Genomic DNA, 21,917 nt, shown 5'->3' with positions numbered 1-21,917 from the left:
CCACCCTGTATCTCTCCAGTTGCGATAAAATGTGTTACCCAGGGACAGGACCTCTCTGCTCTGAAGACCTGATGTGGGTGGTGCCAAGGAAGGGCCCTTTTGGTAGGGCAATGGCTGTTTGGAACGGTTGTTTCTCTCCAAAGTCATTAGCATTGCATTTAGTAAGTGACTGCTAGCTGTTGGGAAAAGTCATCCATCAAGCTAAGCTCTATTTTGCTCTCAGTGTATCCTGTTCCTTTGCCTCTGGCGATGGTCCACAGCAAACAGGCCTGCTGGGTAATGGCAGCCATAGGGATCGCTAGGGCCAGAAACTATTCCCTCTCTAGCCAATCCTCCTGGCTTGGAGACACCCCATTCATTTCCCACAAGGGACCCCAGCTGTCCAGCTCTTTCCCTGGAGGGACCAGGAGTTCAGGAGCCCAGGGTCTGAAGTCACAGTAAGGGTCAGCTAAGGTTTCCCTGGAATAACCCTCACGCTGGGGGTTCTGTTCCCTTGGAAAGAGAGGAAGGTAGACTCAACTTCAGCAGCCTACATTCCACACTTTCTACAGGGCTGAACTGTGGAGACAGCAGAAAGAGAGCTGAGCTAGCCTCTCCCTCCGATTCTCACCCTCCCGGCCAGCGAAACAACAAATTGGAAGGACAGAGTCTTGTGGCCTTCCTTACTTCTCCCTCAGGTGTCTGCTCCAGCCCCACCCTGGGATCAATACCTAATGCGAGTTTAAGATCTTATCTGCCATTTGCAAGGAGAAAGCAACAAACTTGCCCCCAATGATTAAAAACCCTTTGATGATCTGTCCGGCATTTTCCAGGCTACCTCTAACAAGCTTTAGAGAGCAAATGAAATGACTCTGAGAAAATTGGAAAGGCATCTTTCTATCATTCTCTCTCTCTCTCTCTCTCTCTCTCTCTCTCTCTCTCTCTCTCTCTCTCTTCCTCCCCCCCCCCCCCCAGGGGACACAGATCGTCTCATGGAAGACCACAGGATAAAATGACAGGCAGGAACAAAGATGGCTCTCTGCTCCCAACACCGAATCACTTCATGTGACTTAGTTTCTCCATCTGAAAGCGAAGAGCAGCAAGGACAACAAGAAGGTGTGGAGCAGCGAGCAAACTGTGAGAGAGTAGTCTAAGCCCTGGCTGGTTCTTTCATGTGCAGAGCTGCTTAGTACCAAGCCTTCAGAGTGGCCATGAGCTTGGGCTGCAGGTCACACAGGCTGAGAGGATGGTCTCAGCTCTGCTTCTGCTTGGGTGCATCCCTGGGCAGCTCAGTTCGCCTATGGCTATTTGTCACAAGCAGTCCTTGTGTCGGCTCCTGTGCTCGCACAGCGTTGGCTGCGCCTACTGAGATGATGGACTTAGGCCATTTAGAATAGCCACGGATCTCTGACAGTGGAAATCAGGGTGGGTGTCGAGACAGGATTCCCATGTCTCTTTCAGAAATGAAGGACATCCTCTACATCTTGCCTCTCTGGCTACTGGGAGTACCCCCAAGATGTCCTGCTACGGTATACCCCTCTCAAATTGCCTCAGCAGAAGAGAGCCCAGATGACAAGCTTCCAGGATGGGAAATATCCCTGGATGGCTCCTGTGGATACAGAGATGATCCCTAATCCTGCCCGGGACAGGGATGGACCTCCTTATCTCCGATGTCATCTTAGGACAGATTCTCCCTCTAGCCACCCCCAGTGGAGGACTCTTCCTAATAAGCCTCAATTCCCTTCCCATGTTCTTAGAGAAAGAAACTGCAATGGTCAGGTGCTTTCCAGGTGGAAAGTGAATACCCAGCCACCGCCCTCCCGGGGGCGGGGGCCTTGAAGCTAGAGGAAGACCAGCTTTATCTAGGAGTAAGATGAGAACAATCCATATTGCCTAGCTCCACTGGGAGGCAGGGTCTAAACACTCATCCCCTGGCTTCTGTCCCATGCCATTAGGGGTACCAGGCTGGTCCTTCAGTGGACAGAAGTCAACAGCCGCTCAGATAGGACTCAGGATCATCCCTTCTCTACACGGACCACAGGGATCAAGGAACAGATGGTGGCAACAGAGGGTAGAGTGGCAATTGACTTGACCTCTACTTCCTAAGGGTGAGAATGATCAGAGTGAGCCCAGTCCGTGGGCCTCAGAAGGCCAAGTCCATGCCTCAGTCTCCCTGAGCAGCTGTGGCTCCTGATACACAGTGAGGCCCATGTTCCTGGGATCAGGGACAAGGCACAGCTTGGGCTCTCTAGCCAACAGGGTGGGTGAGGGGCTTGAGATATCCAACCAGGCTGTGATAACACTTGGGGCTCATGGCCAGGTTGGGCTCTTTAAGAAAAGAGCTGGAAGCAGTGTGAGGAGAGAGGGGTCTTCACCTTCTGCTACAGTCACCCTTTCTCCTCCAGAAGAAAAGAGGCAGGAAGCTGAGGAGGCGAGGGTGAGGTGCCAGCGCCAGTTTTCTTTCCTGAGCTTATATCACCCAATCTGAAGGCATGCTCCACTATGCCTGGGGTGTGGGAACGTGTTGGCAGACAGGACCTGTGCTGCTGCTCAGATTTAAAGGTTTTTCTCACTTTCCTCAATGCTCCAAATGCAGACACTACCCTATTGCTAGCATTAAGCCCAAGAGAACCTTCTGGGCTATTTGGAGGTTGGAAAACATGTATGGGCAAAAGTTCCTAACTGCACAGAAAGTACACCAGAGAGGCTAAACACTGCCTTCCTGCTACACTGCAAGACCAGCTTCGTGGCTATGCAGCCCGTGCATTCTCGTGTGGCCTTATCCAGAGGCTCCCACCTCATCTGAGTGCCCCGCGGTTGCCTTGAGATTCATCATCAGACCTGTTCAGAGACTCAACAAACCACAGAGTCAGGCCTGCATCTGCTACAGGGGTTTGAACCTCTGGCAGGGGAGCTGGAGGCCAAACACACGGGGCTCTGCCCCCAGAGCCCACCAGATGTCTGGACTCAATAGCAAAAATGTCCTGAATCCGGTGGGACCTCCTTCCATCTCCTAACAATGCTTATAGTCCCACTCACAGAAGGAACACAGCCTCATCTCTGCATGCTAGGCTGTCGGGTCTTTCCTCTAAAACACCCTGGTCCTCACAAGTAAGGGAAGATGTTACCAGGCACATTCTCTGAGGCCAAATCTCACCTCTATCAGTGCCCAGTCATGTGATGCTTCTCTCCATGTCCTACACATGTGGGTGTACACACACACACACACACACACACACACACACGGGGGGGGGGGAGAAAGCACTTAGAAAGTAAATCATTGTGGTCTGGGTCCTGGGTTTGACCTTAGATCCTAACATAAATAAGAAAAGGGCGCAGTCACCATGACATGGCCCAGCAACCTCCTGGGATTCTGAGTTCTGACACTGACTCCTGAGAACACATTCAGATGGGATCACTCACCCAGAAAAACCTGTTCCCCTCTGGGTACACATAGAAAGAGTCTGGAATCAGTAGTCTTGGGCTGGAAGCTTCGTAGAACTCAGAATATCCCTCTCCTGGGCCTTGGTATCTCAGCCACAGAATGGTAAAGATAGCAATCATAAGAGCTAACACTTACGTACATTTATCCTCGCCTTACGCTTGCCAAACAACACTAGTTAAGTAAGTACTTGCCCTGGGTGGATTTTTAGTCAACTTTACACAAGTTCGAGTCATCTAAGAAGAGCAGCCTCAGAGGGAAAAATGCCTTGTCAGGCTGCCTGTAGGCAAGTCCGCGGGGCATTTTCTTGATCAACGACCGGTGTGGGGGCACCGAGCTAACTGCAGGCAGTACCACCCCTAGGCAGCTGGACCAAGAAAGCAGTCTAAGCCAGCCAGGAGAAAGAAGCCAGTTGTTAGTGTCCTTCCAGGGTCTCTGCCTCGGTTCCTGCCCTGAGTTCCTTTGACGACAGACTGATGTAGAAGTGTAAGTTGAAATAAACCCTTTCCTCTCCAAGGTGCTTTCAGATGTGGTGTCTTACCACAGGACTAAAAATCCCTCAGACACTGTGGTTACCACTTTCGTTTTATAAATGGAGACACAAAGGAAGCACAAAAATGTGCAGCAATTTCTCCAAAGTCACAACAACTCTCTGACTCCCATGATGGCTGTGGAGCTCAAAATATGAGAGACACAAGAAAACAGTGTGTTGGCTCCACAGTTTTAAAATTTATGCATCTGTTTGTGTGTCTGTGTGTCGTATATCTGTCGTACAGACGCCCACGGAAGCTATAAACCTTGCCTCTCCTTGGACTGACTGGGGTTGTTGTTGTTGGGGTGGTTGTCGGTCACCTGAGGTGGGTGCTGGGAACTGAACTATTGCCTCTGAAATAGTAGCCGGCGCTCTTAACCACCGCGTCGTCTCCCTAGCCCCTGCACGTTTACTTTCTACAGACAGAATCTCTCTCTGTGTTGCCCAGGTTGACTCTTGTATGTCAGCATTCTGAGGAGACTACAAGCCAGTGGCTACCATGCCCAGCGTGGTACTGAGACATCTGTAACACCAGAGACAAGGCCGATGATGACAGAAAACAATCACAAATAGTACATCACGGGCATCCCCCCGCCCTCCACCCCTCCAGCTCTGTCTCCTCGCCTCTCCTTGTCCTCTACCCTGCCCTATCCACCCAACGCTCAACTTTCCATTCCTGAGAAAGCCGCTGAAAGCTGGGTTACCAGGCACACTAGGGCAGGATGTGCAGGTCTCTACTCAGCCCTGCTTCATTTCTCCCTCCCTTTCACTCCGCTGCTTGCCCCAGACAGGAAGGAGATACAACCAACGCTGGGTAACTGCTTCTAATCACAGGTGACAGCCGGAATGTAAACAACGGGAGAAACATCTAAATGCAAGAGACGTGGCAAGGAAACAGCTCTCCGGGTTGGTTCGGGGCTCCTTCCCCGGAGAACACCCCACACCCTTTCCTGCCACCCCTCTTCAGAAGCACTGCTCATTAACACCCTGCTAATAGGAACCCCAGAAACACGGCACTTCTGGAGCACAGAGCGCTAAGTCACAGTGTCCTCTGACTTTGCGCTCAGACGGTCCAGATTCCTCCCATTTTCCTATTTGAATCAACGGTTTTCACATGTTTTGCTGGCAGGTGGAGTTGCAGAGAGTTCTCTTTGATATTCTGTTCAGCACTAGGCATCCACTCCCAGGCAAGGCTCAAACACTGTGTAAATCAGTTCAAAGGTTTGTGGACCCCAGATTGAGTAAGACCCGTTTCCTATAACATCGATTGACCAGGAGGAACAAATAAATATAGATGTCCCCTAAGCACTGGGAGGCTCCACGGCACATTTTCAAATTTGCAATCGCTGTAATCGGCGAACAGATTCAAGACGAGGTTTTCCCGACTCCTTTAGCTCGTTCTGTAGGTTGACAGTCTGCCTTCTAAGCTACCTCTATCGATGCAGACTGACAGTCCGATTGAGTAATTAACATGAATAATTTTCACTAGGATCACTGAACTGAGTGCTGAGGTTGGCCAGGCGCTAAGAGAGCCAGGATAAGAAAGGTAAGTTCAAGGAATGTGCTGGACACGGCTGCTCAGTTCAGTCGGAGTTCCCTAGCCGAGAGGGTTTGCACTGTCTGGTGTCTGGATGCGCTGTGTTATGGTGGCCCTCTTATTAACATCCAGCCCTCCAACAGATGGCTATGTCCACTTGCTGGCTCCTGATTCTTCCTTAGATCTTTGGTCAATGGGACAGGAGGCGAGAAGGGCTGGAGGCGGGGAGAGAATGAAGGGGCAGTTTTCTTACGCTGGGGCCATCTTACCTCTGTGCCTGTTGGTGGTTTTGTCAAACATCAGCATCGCATCCTCCACCTGAAACAGAGAAGAGAAGCCGCTTCAGTACTTCTCACAAAACACAGAGAATATTACAAACACAGATTGCATGGGGGGAAGAGAGATGGTCTCCATTACCAAAATTAGAAACTGTGTGGGGTGAGGGAGAGGGTTCCCATCACTGAAGTAAGAGTTCCTTAAATGGAAAATATTTGTAAAAGGGAAAATAAAAGCAAAACCCTCTACTTGGCATAACCTTAGTTAACATATAGTATACTTCCCTTTAGAGCATGTGGGGGGAGGCCACTCATGGGCACCTATGTTAACGAATATACTGACCCCCTCCCCGTATAATTAAAAAATCCATACCTCTTTTAGAATTGTTTACATTATATTATTTGAGGAACTACTTGTTTGTTTGTTTGTTTATTGGCTTTTCGGTTGTACAAATGACATTACAAAATAACAAATATTCCACCCAGGACACTACATCAGGACAACTGGCCAGTATTCCACAGAGCAAGAGGCCCTAGCTTACTTCTCTTCTGACGTAGACTTAGTTTGTTCAGTTGTAAACAGCAGACTTCAGCAGTCTCACCCCGACTGGCTGGACCACGCTCTCTAAAACTCCTCGACTGAAGCCCCAATTCCTAGCACCGTCTAGGTGGACTGGGTGCTTTAGTTTTAACAAGATTTAAAATTTTTATTGATGTGTATGCATCTGTGTCTGTATGCACCACGTGCGCGGACGCCTGCAGGACGCCTGCAGGAGGGTGTTGACTCAGTAGGAACTGGAGCGACAGGGAGTTCTGAGGTGTCTGACTGGGTGCTGGGAAACCCACTTTGGATCCTTGGCAAAAGCAATTAAGTGTGCTCTTAGTTGCCAAACCACCTCTCCACCCAAGACTGAGTCTTTACAGCAGCAACAAAATTTAGATGAGGTCATTGGGGTGGGCCTAATAATACGAATGGTGTTCTCCAATGGGGACGGGAAGGCAGGCACACACAGGGACGGGAAACCATAGGTCAACAAGGCCTCAGGAGAAACCAACCCTGCCTCACCTCAATCTTGGACTTCTGGCTTCCAGAATAAACAGACATGAGACAAATCTATTTTGGTCGCTGAAACTCTCCAGCCTGTGGTGCTTTGCTATGGCAGCCTTAGCACACAGATGTACCAATGCTAGGGGTCTTTCTTCTCTGGTGCCCTGCAACTCTTGGGCACTTCTAGCCGTAGGATTCCAGACAGATCTCAAGAAACCACTGACAACCTAAATACGGCCTCGAAATCCACTCCTGTTATTTGTAGATCTAATCCTTTAGGCCACAAGACACATCCTTATCCCAGAGAAAACTTGTTTCGCCAGTGAGAAGCGGCAGCTCTCTCCGTGTTCTCTGCAACCACACGGCTACCCAACTGTTAGCCAGAGGACTCTGCTTGCAGCAGTCTGGGTGTGTGGATGTGGCTGGAAAGATCTTAGCACTCACTTATGTTCAAAGGCTCACAAGCAAGCTGTGAGGTGGTGGGGGGGGGGGCGTTCAGCTAAGCCACCTGAAGAGGAATCACAGGCTATTCATTTCTCACTCCTCCTGGGTGAAACAATGAAACGAGATTTAAAACGGTGCCTCTGGACAAACGGAATCCATTTTTCTAGATTCTATCACATACAATAGCGGGCAGAGTGGAGTTCAGGCAAGAATGGGAGAGGTAGGCAAGCCAGTCTGGAAGAGCTCGGCCTCACTTAAACATCCTTCTGAAGGCAGGGCTCCCTTTGTTGCTAAGCAACCCAGGCTGAACAAACAGGCTCCCGAGGCCTCACCCTTCTGGTGTCCCCACTCCTGCTGTCATTTGCTGTAGGGGGGGTAGCCTTGCCTGGTGACTCCTCCAGTAGTGAGTTGCCCCCCCCCTTCTCCCAGGCACCAGCTGGCAGGAGAGGTAACGCTAGTTTGAGATCACTTGAACAGGGCCTCCTTCCCTGGGCTGTTCCTGGAACCCATGCCTTGGCAGGCTTCACGAGTCCCCCAGACACCTGCTGAGGCCATACGCCTCCCATGCACCACGCAAGCAAACCACCATAAGATCAACCGGTGTGTTTGTACACAAAGCAGTCACACTCCAGCATATGGTATCTCAGACTCAGACCTGGGGATGGCAGAAGAATTCAGATGCCTGGGGTGTGGGTGTGGGTTGGGGGTAAGGCCTGCAGAGAGTGCAGGTAAATGTGGCATCTGCTTCTTTGCACCCATCTCCACATTTTCTGAGATGTCTGCCAAAGCCTGATTTTGAACTGAAAATGCCTAACAGCGAAGGAAACAGCCTCCCTTCTGTGTTGGCCATGTCTTCGTACTGATACTCAGATCCCCATAGGAAATAAATATTTTGAATTAATTTTTTGTTTTTTAAAAAAAACCTGTCTTTCAGCAGTGTGTAATTGGCTCCCTGCTTCTCCTTGTTAAGTTTGCCTGTTTTCTTCTGTACCCTCCACATTCCCTTCACCCTGGTGAGAGCATGGGGAGGGGGGGATCTGTGTGTGTGTTTTGGGGGCAAGCATTGTTGTAGAGAATAGGGCTCTTTTCCCTGCAGTCCAGCTGTACAATGGGACTCTCGAAGACCTCCTGAATGGATAGAGTGTCAGGGTGCAAGAAGAATTCTATTAACACTTTACAAAATACAACATCTAAGAAGTAGCTGGAGAGAAAGAGAAAGTGGGAGGGGGATCAATATGGATAAGTCCCAGTCCTGGGGGTTGGGGAAACTTTTCAGGGGTTGCAAAACACTTATTAATTCAGAGAAGCCATCAATGCGATGGAAATCTGGCAGGACAGCAAGAGCCGAAACCAGGAGAATTTGAATACACAAAGGCTGAATAGAATGAAAACCGCAGCCTCACATACGGGCCTGGTTCTCACGGTTCTAGGAGAATCAAACAGAAGCGGCTTGTGCAAGTCTCTGTTAAGGAGAAAGAAGGGGCACAGTTGAGATGACTGGTGTCAGCGCCAGAGCCAGCCAACTGGTAACGATTTCAGCCTCTCTGTTCCACAGGAGCCGGTGTACATAGGTGTGCACCTCAAACTGATACAAAGGAGTTGGCTGTGCGGGCATAGGCCTCCTAGAAGGGCTGAGAAGATGGGTGTGGAGTTGGGGTTATAGTGTGTTGTTGTTCTGACCTCAGGAAGAAGACTGTGAAACACTCCTTGAGAGACATGGCCCTAGACCCAACATTTTGTGGGGACAATGTCTTGGCATTCTACCTCAATGATTTTCTTGTACTGGAGAAGGCACCTAACTAGTCTTGGGGATCCCCTGAGGGAGAGAGGGGAGAAGACATGAAAATGAGGTGTCTCAACCTTAGGTAGCTTTTTCTCAAGCCCTGGTGTGAGCCTGGTCTGTTTGGGAGAAAAGTTTATCCCAACCATGAGAAGTCTCTAGTAATGACCCAAGGCAGGTTCCTGAGTAGCCTACCTTTAGGAATGGAAAAGAAAGGTCACGAAACTTTCAGGTCAGACAGCTGGGAAGGGATGCTCTCTGACTTGAACCTGGAAGGTCTAGCATGTGAGTTTCTGGCTGTGGAAGGTTCCAGTAAATCTCCCTCAGCAAGGTATGGCTATCAACGAAAGGAGAGCATCACTGATGGTCTCTTGACATACTAGATTTGCCCAGAGGTGGGTGGTCCACAGACCCTTCAGGGCACCCCAGGATTTGGGTACCTATTGAGGTTCCAGATCCCATAAGTATTCCTACTGGCCTGTGGCCTCTTTCCCCACCCTACTGTTTGAATAATGAGGGCCCAGAACAGAAAGGGTGTGAATATACTTTAGGGGAGAAAGCAACTTCTGGCAAGTGTACTCCCATCCAGCCCCTCCTCTGCTTGTGCCTCTTCTCGTGGCCACTGATCACCTAACATCCTGAAAAGTTCACAGTGGAAAAGCTGACATGGAGAAAGATTTCCTAACCTGCCCCTGCACCGATACATAATGAAGCTAGTGTTAGCCCACATAATGCAAACTTTCCTTGTAACAGCTAAACATTGGCTAACATTCCACATTAGGCTTGGTCAACCCAGTCTTAACCTAAAAATCTAGCTAGTGGCAACTTCATTTACTTCTAACACCCTGCACGTCTCAGGCACTTCCTACTTGCAAAGTATCAGTGCTGAGGGATAATGCTCTTGTACACTGTAAAGATTTGCCAAACGTATTAATTTAATAAAACTCTGATTGGCCAGTAGCCAGGCAGGAAGTATAGGTGAGGCGACCAGATTAGGAGAATTCTGAGAAGAGGAAAGGCAGAGAGTCAGTCACAAGATAGACACAGAGGAAATAAGATGAGAAAGTCCTACTGAGAAAAGGTACTAAGACACGTGGCTAAACATAGACAAGAATTATGGGTTAATTTAAGTTTTAAGAGCTTGTTAATAATAAGCCTGAGCTAATAGGCCAAACAGTTTAAAATTAATACAAGCCTTTGTGTGTTTCTTTGGACTGAATGTCTGTGGGACCTGGCGGAACAGAAACTTCTGACTACACATCAGCCTATGTACAAACAAGAGGAAGGTCCCACAGCTCTGTCGGCCAGGTCACATTAATGACCCAACACCCAGTAATTTTGTAGTTTCTCTCCCTAAAGAGAAGATGCCTGTTTCTCCATCCCTTCAAACATAACCTCGCCAATAAAATGAGCTGAAGAGAAGTGTATCTGTTAGGGGCCTTGCCTGGAGCAACTCAACATGCTTCCATTTGCTCTCTCTTGGACCTTGGCCATCACCATGAGGGGCACGCCTGGGCTGGCCTACTAAAAGATGAGGCACACAGGGCGAAGAACAGTTTTCCTCATTTTCCACAGCTGAGACCCAGGTGAGACCCGTAAGATAGTAAACTACTCCCAGTATACCCTAGACAGCAGCTACTGTCTGCACCTGAGGTTCTGCAGTTTGTCACACAGCATTCTTGTGACGCTAGAAAATACATCCATAATCCCTGTCCTCCAAACAAGTAAATAAGCAACTCAAAAAGAACACCTTGCATTCAGAAGATGGAGTTTTAAATAATACCAAAGAGCAAACCTAGGGAAAAAAAAAAGGCAGAAGGGAAAATGCTGAACTGAGGGTCAAGTATTAAACCATCAGGTTCCACACAGCAAATGGAGTCTTTCAGATGGACATAGATATTAGGGTATAAGGGTGTGTAAGGACCTCTGCCTTTAAGCTTTATCCCAGCAGCAAGGGTGAACACCTTGCTCAGAAAGGCCAAGAGAAGACAGCAACATGTTTCTCACCAAATGAGTACCATGAACACGCAGCAATCATTACTCAAAGTCAGCAGCGGAAGTCATCTTAACCCTGATTTCTTTAATGAACGAGCGAACCCTGTTTCAAATGCCTCAAAGATTTGATACGAGCCAGACAGTTTTGCTGGGTGATTCTGAAGTGGTCAGATGGTACTGACTCTATTAAAAGTTTACACTTTACTTTTCCCAGCTCACAGTGATTGAACAAGCAACTGTTAAAGTCACAACGCAGAGATGCCCATCCACGCAAAGGCAAGTCACAAGTTTTCTTGGTCTGGTTAACTGACCTCAGTCCTCTGGACTGCCTGCTCTGCCCGGAACTTTGCAGAATTAACATCTCGGAGTGGGGAGCCGCTGAGAAAAGGCAACCTGCTTTGAGGGCATGGAAAACATGCTCCCAGGAGAGGGCTAAAGATCAAAGAGTCACCGGTATTGACTCAGCAGGGGCCAGGTTCAGATGAGCAAGACTGACAGGTGCTGTAAGGAGTCCAGGACTGTTCCCAGCCCAGATTCACAGGGTCCCGGGGAGTTCAAGGTGCCTCCCTCTTTGTCCCCTGGTAGCAGCGAACAAAGGAGGAAATTGTATGAGATGACCTCTAAGATCCAAGGGTGAGGATTCCACAGAGGATGCAGATGGCAGGCCGGAGAGGATGCTGGGGAAGGGGAACAGGAAAGAGACGGCATCTGGGAGCATCAAATCCACCGCTGAAAACTGGTTGCTTTGAAAATGGCTCTGTGAGGCTGTTCCAGAGCTTTGCTGTGGTCAACACAGCCCCTGCTCCTCCCAGGACCCCGGCACCCACACCCACACATCATACCGAACAAAGCAAGAAACCACACTTCAAATGGTCCTTAAATCAACTGGCCAGATTCAAGGAGGGAAAAGGAAGAGATTCCTCTCTTCTGATGCGCCCCAGAACAAACACCCTTAGCCTTCTCTTCCTGCTCCCACATGGATGCTTCAATGGTTAGCATACATCAACACCCGTAAATGCAGGACTGGCGATATGATAGCCCGTAGGGTTTAGAGGCCTCACTATGCTCTATAAATTCAAGGCTCTGAAGCTGTTTGCTGTGGCGAGACCACCTAGGACCTGGTGCTGGAACCCGTGTTGTGTCAAGTGTGGGTCACTTCCGCTCCAACGGCTGTCTCTAGACTAAAATGGCTCCTGCCATACACCTAATTATGTCCTTTTCTGATGCTGACCTTCTCAGTATACAAAGGGGGCGGTGGTGTTAACCACTGACAGAGAGCAGGCGGCAGAGGGAGCAGCCCGGAAAACCCCATTAAATTCACGCTGCAATTTGTATCTGTGGTTTTAGCCTTGGCTGCTGCTCCCAGTAGCACCTGGAGGGCTGTTGAACACCTGTAGCCTAAGTCACCTGCTCTGGCCTGTTAAGGTTGCCTAGGGCTTACTACTGTAGGGCACCCTGCAGAGGGCCTTCTAAGCTCCCTAGTGATCTGCGTCCTTAAAGGCAGAGAACCCCTATTCTAAATGGTTAAATGTAGTGGGAGGGGCCTTACTCAGAACAGGTGTCTTAAAAATAAGTTAGCTGGTATTAGTGGGCCTTGAGCTGCCCAGGGGTGGGGTGCTGGACACAGAGACAAGCATGCACCCTGTTTCTTGTTCTGGTCTTAGTCTACGAAAATCAGGATTTTGTTCTGAAGTAACCAGAAGGACCAACAACGGAATCTAGCATTGTATTTCTGAGACAGTGTCTCAAAATACAGCCTAGGCTGGTTTTGAACACTTATAGAGCCAAGGACCATGAGCTCTTGATCCTTCTACCTTCTAAGTGCTGGCATTAGAGGCTTCTGACAGCATTCCTAGTTCACAAGATGGAACCTCCTGCATGCTAGACAAGCACTCTCAGTGACTGTGACGAGTCCCAGCCCTGAACCCAGAACTTTTAAGACAACCTAATGAAACCAAAGCTTCCTCTCCCTCTTCATATTCCCACAGAGTTATCATAGCCTTGGTCTTCATATCAGCACACGAGGAAGAGATTATCACCAATTCTCTGAACCCCAGCTTTCCCAGTGCTCATTCGAGAGCTGCCAAGGGCCCATGACTCTCCTGCTGGTGCTGGTCTCAGAGATTCAAGCCTCTGCCCCTCTGCCTCATCGAGGGTCCTGCCTCCCCAAGCTGCGGTCAAGAGAACTCTTCGCCACTTCTCTGTGCATTCACCCTAGAAGGTTTCAGCAACAGAGGGGCCCTCACAACTTCTGTTCCAGCCACTGCTGCTGGATATTGCCGGTTTAATTCCGGAAGTCCAGCGCCCAAGGACTTGTTTGTTTTGATTCACACTTGAGTCTCCACTGAATAGCAGGAAACGAGACATCTTGGTTTCTCCTACGTCTTTTTTCTAAAATGTGGTAAAATACACGTAACATTAAATGTGCTGTTTTAATCACGTCTTTTACCATTCAGCTCACAAGCACTAAGTGTATTTCCCAAACTCTTCATTAAAGGCTTGCAAGTCTTGTGGCAATTCTCCCCTCTCAAGCAGGACTGTGTTCTGTCAGTCTTGTTTTTTCTTACTTCTGTGCTTTTAACCCACATGGAATCACCCCATTTTTCCATTTTACTTATGTAAAACCAAACCCTGAAGTTCAGACAGAAGTTACAAATACATGTAACAAAGGGACACTTGTCAGGGTCCTGAAGGATGAGACTTCCCAGAGACCCCTTCCCTGGCTGAGGCACTTTTCCTACAGGCAAGACCTCCTCTTCAGCTGATCTGAATGCAGATTCTATTAATGAAATGCTCCCCTCCAAATTAAAGATGGATAGTGATGGTTGTGATAGTGACCACTTACTACAGCTTAAGGGGCAATTTACAATGTTTATCAAGTTCTTACGGAAGCTCTGCAGTAGTTACTATCATACCTATTTTATAGGTTGAAGAAATTAGAGTTGTTGAGACTAAGGGACTCGGCTGGCTATAAACAGTAGAGCTGGAATTTGAAACTGGGTACGCCCCTTATCTATCTATCTATCTATCTATCTATCTATCTATCTATTTATTTATTTATTTATTTATTATGTATACAATATTCTTTCTGCATGTATGCCTGAAGGCCAGAAGAGGGCACCAGACCTCATTACAGATGGTTGTGAGCCACCATGTGGTTCCTGGGAATTGAACTCAGGACCTTCGGAAGAGCAGGCAATGCTCTTGACCGCTGAGCCATCTCTCCAGCCCCCGACCCTTAGCTCTTGCTTCCTTTTACTGTTCCATTTTCTTAAGTTCCAAGAGCTTAGGGTAGTGCTACCTTAAAAGCTTCCCAAACAGTCAGAGGTAGCCTTAAAAAGGATGGGTGGGAAATAGAGGATAACTTTAGAGTTGAAAGAATAGGAAGACATGGAGGTCTTTCCTTGAGGCAGGCAAAATTCTAAAGCTGATCACTGGGTTCCTCCATGGTCCCAGTGCAAGAGCCGGAACTGGATGGGAGTCCTGGAAGTCAACAGGGCTCAGCCTGTGAGAGCTGTCTACAAGGGACAGTAAACACTACAGAATACACACCATGCCTTCCACCCTCGGGCTGGCAGGAAGGCTTGCACGGTGGCCACTGAGTATCCGGTTCAGCAGACCCTCATCCTAGGTGAAGCTGGCCCAATTCCCTGACCTTCTGAGCACTTCTTTTGCTGTATCATGAACACGAACACACATACACACGCGCTGAAAAGTGGGTCACACCAAAGAACATCCACTAACAGGATCGGCATGCCCTTGGGGGAACAGTCACAAGAGGATCCATCTTGAGAGAGCACAGTCAGCAAGAGGCTCTGAGGCTCTGGTTAGAGTTGGGGCTCCGTCAGCTGTGTAGACAAACACCTCATCTCTGGCAACCCCCAAGCACCCAGGGAGAAGGCAGGAGGTGTCCTCTAGGGAGATCTGAGTCAGGGCGTGGAGAGAGGTAAAGGAAGGGAGGCGGTGAGAGGGAGGCTGGGCATGAGCCGCTGGAGGAGAAGCAGTTGGATGCTGCAAGCTGACAGCTGTCACAGGGAAATGGCATCTGGCCTAACGGCCTCTCGTGTGACGTTCCTTCGAGTGGCGGCTGCTGTGCTCTGGTAATCCAGTACCCGCTTTCAGGGCCGGTTGCTGAGTGCCTGCGTGCGTGCATGCATGCATGCAAGTGAGCTCTGGGGGAGAGGAGAGGCAGGCAGGCTACTGAACGTTCCTTTCTCCCTGTCTCCAACCTCTCCCATCAGGCCTCACCTACCGTGAAAAAGGCCCAAACCTGCCAGCTCCGGAGGAGAGAGGCCCATCATTAGGGGAGCGTTGATGTGCTATAACAGTCTCTTGCATTCCCATTAAACAAATACTAAACTGCTAATTGCCAAAATGGATCCGCACGACTCTGACCGAACAGGGGAAGGGTTTATAATTACCAAGTGTGAAAATGCACAGCCTGTAAATAAGAACCTCATCTGTCCTAATACGGGCTGATATTGATGGGCATGAAATAAACATCAGGGCCAAATGGAAAAATCATCCACATCTCCTGTGGCCAATGCAATCTCGGACAGTGACAAGCGTGGCTGCAGCCATCCGCTCAGGGAAGGAAAGGAGGGGGAGGAGAGGCATTTTGCAGGCTTGAGAAGTCCAGGTTCCAATCTCTGGTTCCAGTCCCTGGGGCCATGTGCCACTTCTTTCTGCCTGCAGAACACGGAGGGAAGCTGCACAGCTTGACGGAGGGTCTAGGGCCTGCCTGCATCTGCAAGGGTCTTCTGTGTGCCATGCCTCGCTCTACTATGCTCTTTTACATACAGGAGAGGGCAGATGAGGAAATAGGGAGACAAGCACTTGACTCAGGTGGCCAGAATGTATTCATTAAGCCAGCACTTGCTGAGTCTTCTCCGTCTGCCCAACAGAGATAGTTGCAGAGCCTAAGTGGAAAAAATATGGCATCCAAATGACCCCAAGGCTTTCTGAGTTTCTGATACCTCAAGCCATGGGATCCCCCCACCCGCCACGGCCTTCCTTCCTTGTGGGCTGCATGGCAGGCAGACTCTGGCCCCATAGGATTCCAGAGCCATCCCCTTGCCTTGATTACAGGGAGCACAGGAAAGAATTGCCACAGGGTCTGAGCCCCCCAACCCCTACCAGCTTGCCATTCTGATAAATGCAGCCAGATCTTGGGAGGACTGGGTAACGGGGGACATGAGAAGAACCTACATCACTTCAGAACTATAGACTTTGGAGTCACATCAGAGGTGACCCGGGAGCTACAGAGTACCTCTCCCTTCCCCCTGGGACGAGCTGCGAGAGCCGAACACAGCAGTGGAAGCACGAAGAAGCCCGGAATAGCAGCTTCCGCCCCTCCACAGCCCAGTGTGGGCAGGAGGCAGAATTCTGTGAACCAGAGGGCACCGAGTCCCTGAGTGAGTGCCCCACACATCCATTGCTCATCCCCAAATCTCTCTCTGGGTCTTAATGGAATCGGCTCCAGCTTTCTTTCCTGGGGGGGGCACCCAAAAGTCAATCTCCCTGGCACCTGGTCATAAAATCACCCCAGAGTCCTGGGCCAAAGACCCATGGGTTACTCAGTTCTAATACTGACCCCAAACCTTGTCCAAAATTAGCCAAATTTTGTGACTATATCTTTCAGATGTTCTACACTGTCACTTTAAAATTCCCCAAACACCTTCCGATAACGGCTAACGCAATGCTGCCGAGAATGAAGTTCAAGTGCAGCTAAGGCTAAGAGGCAGGTACTTGGGAAAGTGACTTCTCTAAGCAGACAGCAGTAAGAAGATAGGAGTCCTACTCACTCCTTGTCACATACCAGGAGCAAACCAGCTCTCACTGATTCTGTGGCTATAGGCAACCTGGTGTGGCGACAGGAACCCAGCAGGGCCTTGAAGTCTGGGGTTGAAACCCTACTCCACCCCACCCTCACCCATGCCATCTTGTGAAGGCTCTGCAGGATAGCTAGCTTCTGTGAGTGAGAAGAAAACGATGATCATTGTTTACCTTCCCATCTGCCTTGAGAAGTATAAATTATTGACGTAGTAGCCAGGGAAGCATGTGGCCAGTGGTCTGTTATAGACATTAAGCACCCAGCACCAGTACCACAGAGGCTCACAGATATCCGTCAGATATGGGGTGTGTCATGGACTAACAGCCTCTGTACTAATCAGCACACAGCCTGACCTACGGGAATCGGTATGAACGAGGGAAGTTTAGCCACACACATTACCCAGCTTTATGAACTGAGGTGCAAGGATGCACATGCACTGTTATTTTAGAAGCGCAGAGGGAACGCGAGGGAAAAAATGGTGGCACGTCCTGAAATGGAATGCGCCTCAACATGAAAAAGAAACACAGTACATAACCTGCATGGATTTCTGGAAGGAAATCATACTCATGAGAAAAATGAACAGTATCAAAGGTTGGATGAGTCTACTTCTAGAACACGTAGAATGACAAAATTATTGTAATGAGAACAGCTTGGATCTCTGTTACTAGGGTTAGGAGTGGGGCAGTGTGTGTGTGTGTGTGTGTGTGTGTGTGTGTGTGTGTGTGTAGCAACAGGATGGTGCTAAGTATGACGATGGCTAGCAGAATAATCACATCAACATTTTTCTTTTTTCCCCTCTTTCCTCCCTCCCTCCCTCTTTCTGGTTTCTTGGGACAGAGTTTCTTAGTGTGACTCCGGCTCCTGGAACTTGCTCTGTAGACCTGGCTGGCCTGAACTCAGAGATCTGCTCAACTCTGACTCCTGGGATTAAAGGTGTATGCTCCCCCCACACATGCACGCGCTCTTACACCAGCTCACATCAAAACTGATGATGCAATGTTGTGCAGCTACCGCTGTTTCCTGGTTCTAGCACCACACTATGATGACAACATTATTGTGGGAAGTAAGGTGAAGGGCCTATAAGAGCACTTAGTAATATATATAATACATATATAGACAGTGGTACCTCATCTACCAAATAAATTGAAGTTGCATGGAAGATTACTTTTTAATCATGGTCATAATAGAAGCTTTCAGTGGTATGGCGCAGGATTACCTGGCCCAAACCATATATGTACCTGTGACCTTTAAGCTGACCCCTATGGGTTTAGGGTGAGGTACCCAAAGTGTCCAGTAAATTTCTTTTAAAGTGATAAAGTCAACTTAAGGACCCTACAGTCCTTCTGTGGACCCCTTGGGGTGGAAACTTCTAGACTCCTCATTAGGTCTTGTTACATAAGTATTGTCAGAGTAACTATTTTCCCCACTTCCCAAGCCACATAATTCCCTAAAGGGAAAAAGAAGGGAGAAGAAAGGCCAGTACCCAACATCTAACCCAGAAAAGCAGCAACAGTGTACCAACTCACATTGCTTCAGGACCCAACAGGCAGCTTTTCCTTTCATTTATTTCTGCATCACACTCCAAGGATAAAAAGAGTGTTCTCATTTCAGGAGCTGTCAATTTGCTTTAGTGCCGTGTTTTTCATCGGTTTTCGGTAAGAAGGAATTACAAAGCAGGCAAATGAAATAACGCAGGGCAATCTAACATATTTCAGCGATTCAAATTGGGACGAGGGAAGAAGGAAATTAAACAAGGATGACAGGCCACCCAGCACACCTGGGTGAGGTCTACTGGCTTGCCCCCGACCCCCCTGGTAACTGTGGAACCTGATGAAGCCCTCAGTTCTCTGCTGCCAACTACGCTATCTGCCTCACCCCATCCCTTCAAATCATGTATATATGCTGTACAACTTTTATGGTAGTTTGCCTTCTGAAGCAGAAAAATCTTGTAACCGTGGGTGAACTGTCAGGAGCGGTTCCTATAAATGCCCTGTGAAAGAACAGAGGAGCCGGAAGTCCGTCCCTGCGCATTTACTTCTCTCCCTCAGAAATCAACAGAGACACATGCTTCCTGTAAGTCTGGCCACACTAGAAACCCTCACCGCATCAAACCCAAGGGTTCAACAACAATGGAACTTACAAACAAACAAAAAGGAACCCCAGTTTCTTCCTCAAACGGTTGCCTCTTGGGGTGATGATGCCTCCTGAAGACTTTCGGCAAATTCATCTAAATTTTTGGTTTTAATTAAATTGCCCCTCAATTGCTTAGATCTGCCCCCCCTCTTCATCTTTTCTCAAGCTACAGTGTTGAAGACAAGCTAAGAAAACATTAGGAACTATAGGGCCAAGATGCTCCGCTGGCCTCTGGAGCCATGTGACCATCACAGGCTCCCAGGCGAGGGCAGAAGGTGTGTGACTGCCCCGGGGATCAGGTTACCTTTGAGCCATTGAAGTATAGTAAGTCCCTTTCTTCCAATCACCATTAATTTAAGATCAAGTGAGTCATGTGACAATGCCCATGTAGTATTGACTTCTACAGAATGTAACTATGTGCCAGGTTGGCTGAGCCACTTCTGGGACTGGAACTGACCCCACAGGGACAGCATGAAGGGCTCTGTCCTTCCCTGCGCAGAGTGCTAATAACTTCCAAGGGCTCAAGACTGATCAGTATCCCAGGGTGCTGGTCACCAAACAAAAATGGAACCCTAGAGCAGGCTTCATCCTCTGGCGGCAGGGGCTGGTACCCCCACTCCCACCTCTGGAAAGGAAGCAGCGGAGGCAGAGGAAAGCTGCTATGAGGGCCTGTAATGGCTGCTTGAATGCCAGGGATTGTGCTGAGGGCTGCAGTCCTAGAAACATGGATATGGGTGTGGGTATATGGTTGATAGTATGTCGGACATGTGTGCAAAGGCACAGGTCAAGGATATCGTCCTCCATCTTCCCACCTTAGTTTTTGAGGCGGGGTCTCTCACTGAACCTGGAGCTCACTGATTCACCTTAGCTGGCCAGCGAACCCACTCCTGGGATCTGCCTGTCTCAATGCCACAGCACGTTGTGTGGTTTTGAAAACAGTGAAGAGGGGCAGGAGATACAACACTATTTATGAACCATACGAAAGGAATAGAGATAATTTTCTTCAAATTATTAGGGCATGAAGAAATGGGAAGGGCGCTCAAGGATGGGGGCCACCACTCCCAACACCCAGCCCCTGCCATGACAAAGGTTTCAGGAGCCCCAGGTGTAACTCTCCCAGGGCTGTGAACAGAGCTCTGTGGAAAAATCCGACCACACAAGGGGGTCAAAGCCCCAGAGGACTGCAACTGCGGAGGACAGGAGAGCCTCATGGGACAGAGCCAATTTAAGAATGAATCGACCGCCAGCAAACGCATGAGGAACACGCCACTGCCTCTCTTGTCTAAGACTGGAAAAGCAGGCTGAAGCAGAAGTTTAAACCAGAGGACTAACTTGATGGCGGCAGAAGGAAGTGCTGGGACAGAAAGAACAGAAGACACTGTGGTGGTCGAGCCTTTTCAAGAATGAAGCAGGCCTGAAGGGTGGAGACAGTTTAGGAAAACCAGAAAAGCCCTGAGGAAGGGGCTCCCACATGGGGACACACAGTGTTGCCTGTGCTGCTGCTGCTGCCGCTGGGAGTCTCTCAGATTGGCATCCATGTGGGGCTGGAGTTAAGGAAGGACCATGCACCCCCAGTGGGTACTACGCCTCCTCTGTGGGCCAAGTCATGTCGGCAGATGAATGCCCTCAGAATTCTTCTGGCACCTCCGTTCCGCTCAAGAGAAAACTACTTAAGACAAATGTTCTCCAGACAACTGAAATTTCCTCTCGCTCTCCATGTTTAGTTATTTATTAGGAAGCTTCAGCGAGGTTATTTTGAGACTTCCACGAGAAACAGCAATACTTAGCACTTCCAATTCATCTCCCAAGCAGTTTTCAAATGTCAGCTCATTAATCCCCAGTCCCCTTGAGAAGCTGTGTTCTGCCCCATCACTCAGACTGGGAAGACAGAGGCAGCGCTGAGGGGACCCCTGCCCAAGGCTGACTGGAACCAGGAGTGCCCTCGCTGGGCCCCAGGAACTACGTTCATTGCAATGATGCTGTTCTTAGACTGGAGGGCTGTGTCTAAGGGGATGGGTCTCAGCAGGAGCCTTGTGGCTTCTTGTCTCTTTCGGAGTTACAAAATCCCGAGGACATAGCTTCCCAGTACTTCGCAGAGGCAGGTGACTAGCACATGAGAACCCAGGGCATCCACCCTATGGCAGTTCTCAGCAGGTGCCCGGCAGTGCTGGGGTCCTGCCCGCCCCTCCGTTCTGCTACTTCATCAGCACAGGTGGCGTGCTGGGGGCTCTATTCTGCTGCCCACACATCTGAGAACTATATCATTACCTTCTAGGACAAACCACAAGCTTGGAAGAGGTCTTCCTAAGAGAAACTAGGGGCTGGGATACGGGTCAGTGGTCGAGTCCATGTCTAGTATGCAGCAAGCCCTGGGTTAGAGCCCCAGTACTACATAAACCAGGAGTAGTGATACATGCCTGCAGTTCCAGCACCAGAGAAGAACAGTCATGAATCAAGACCATTCTGTTTCATGTAGTCTGGGCCACATAAGACCCTATTAAAAGAAAAACACTAAAACAAAGATTGACAGAGGCATAGTGGCACACAGGTGAAGCAAGAGTATCATGAGTTCGAGACCAGCATGGGCTACACAATAAGATTCTGTCTCAAAAATAAGTGAATAAATTTTAAAAGCTAGAGATAGAGACGAGAGAGAGAAAGAGGGAGAGGGAAAGGGAAGGAGAGAGAGGTGTCCTCTTGTGTGGCTTCTCTTCTCTTACAAACAAACAAAAACAACCTCCACATGCCTTTGCAGCCAGCACCAAACCTTTAAGGCCCTGTGAAACAGCCAGAGCCAATGTGGCACCCAAGGGGACTTTTTCACTCACAGCTTAACAATGAGATGGAAGATTCTATCACTTGAGTCATTCCTAGGGCAGACAGGCTGACTTTCCCTGGGCTAGGATATCAACATCAACT

General features: G+C 49.1%; 1 protein-coding gene across 7 annotated transcripts in view; it reads right to left on the bottom strand.

Annotated features, from left to right (window-relative positions):
- Msi2 (musashi RNA binding protein 2) overlaps positions 1-21,917 on the bottom strand; it is a 360,249-nt gene that overhangs the window by 121,442 nt on the left and 216,890 nt on the right. For all 7 annotated transcript variants that reach the window (XM_087910114.1, XM_087910115.1, XM_087910118.1 and 4 more), the window contains exon 7: positions 5,760-5,808. In XM_087910114.1, coding sequence (XP_087766240.1) covers positions 5,760-5,808 — 49 coding nt within the window. The remainder of the gene's footprint in view (positions 1-5,759; positions 5,809-21,917) is intronic.

The sequence above is a fragment of the Myodes glareolus genome, chromosome 9 (assembly GCF_982192425.1).
Source record: "Myodes glareolus chromosome 9, mMyoGla1.1, whole genome shotgun sequence".
NCBI lineage: Eukaryota > Metazoa > Chordata > Mammalia > Rodentia > Cricetidae > Myodes > Myodes glareolus.
This window is presented reverse-complemented; position numbering and strand designations above follow the sequence as displayed.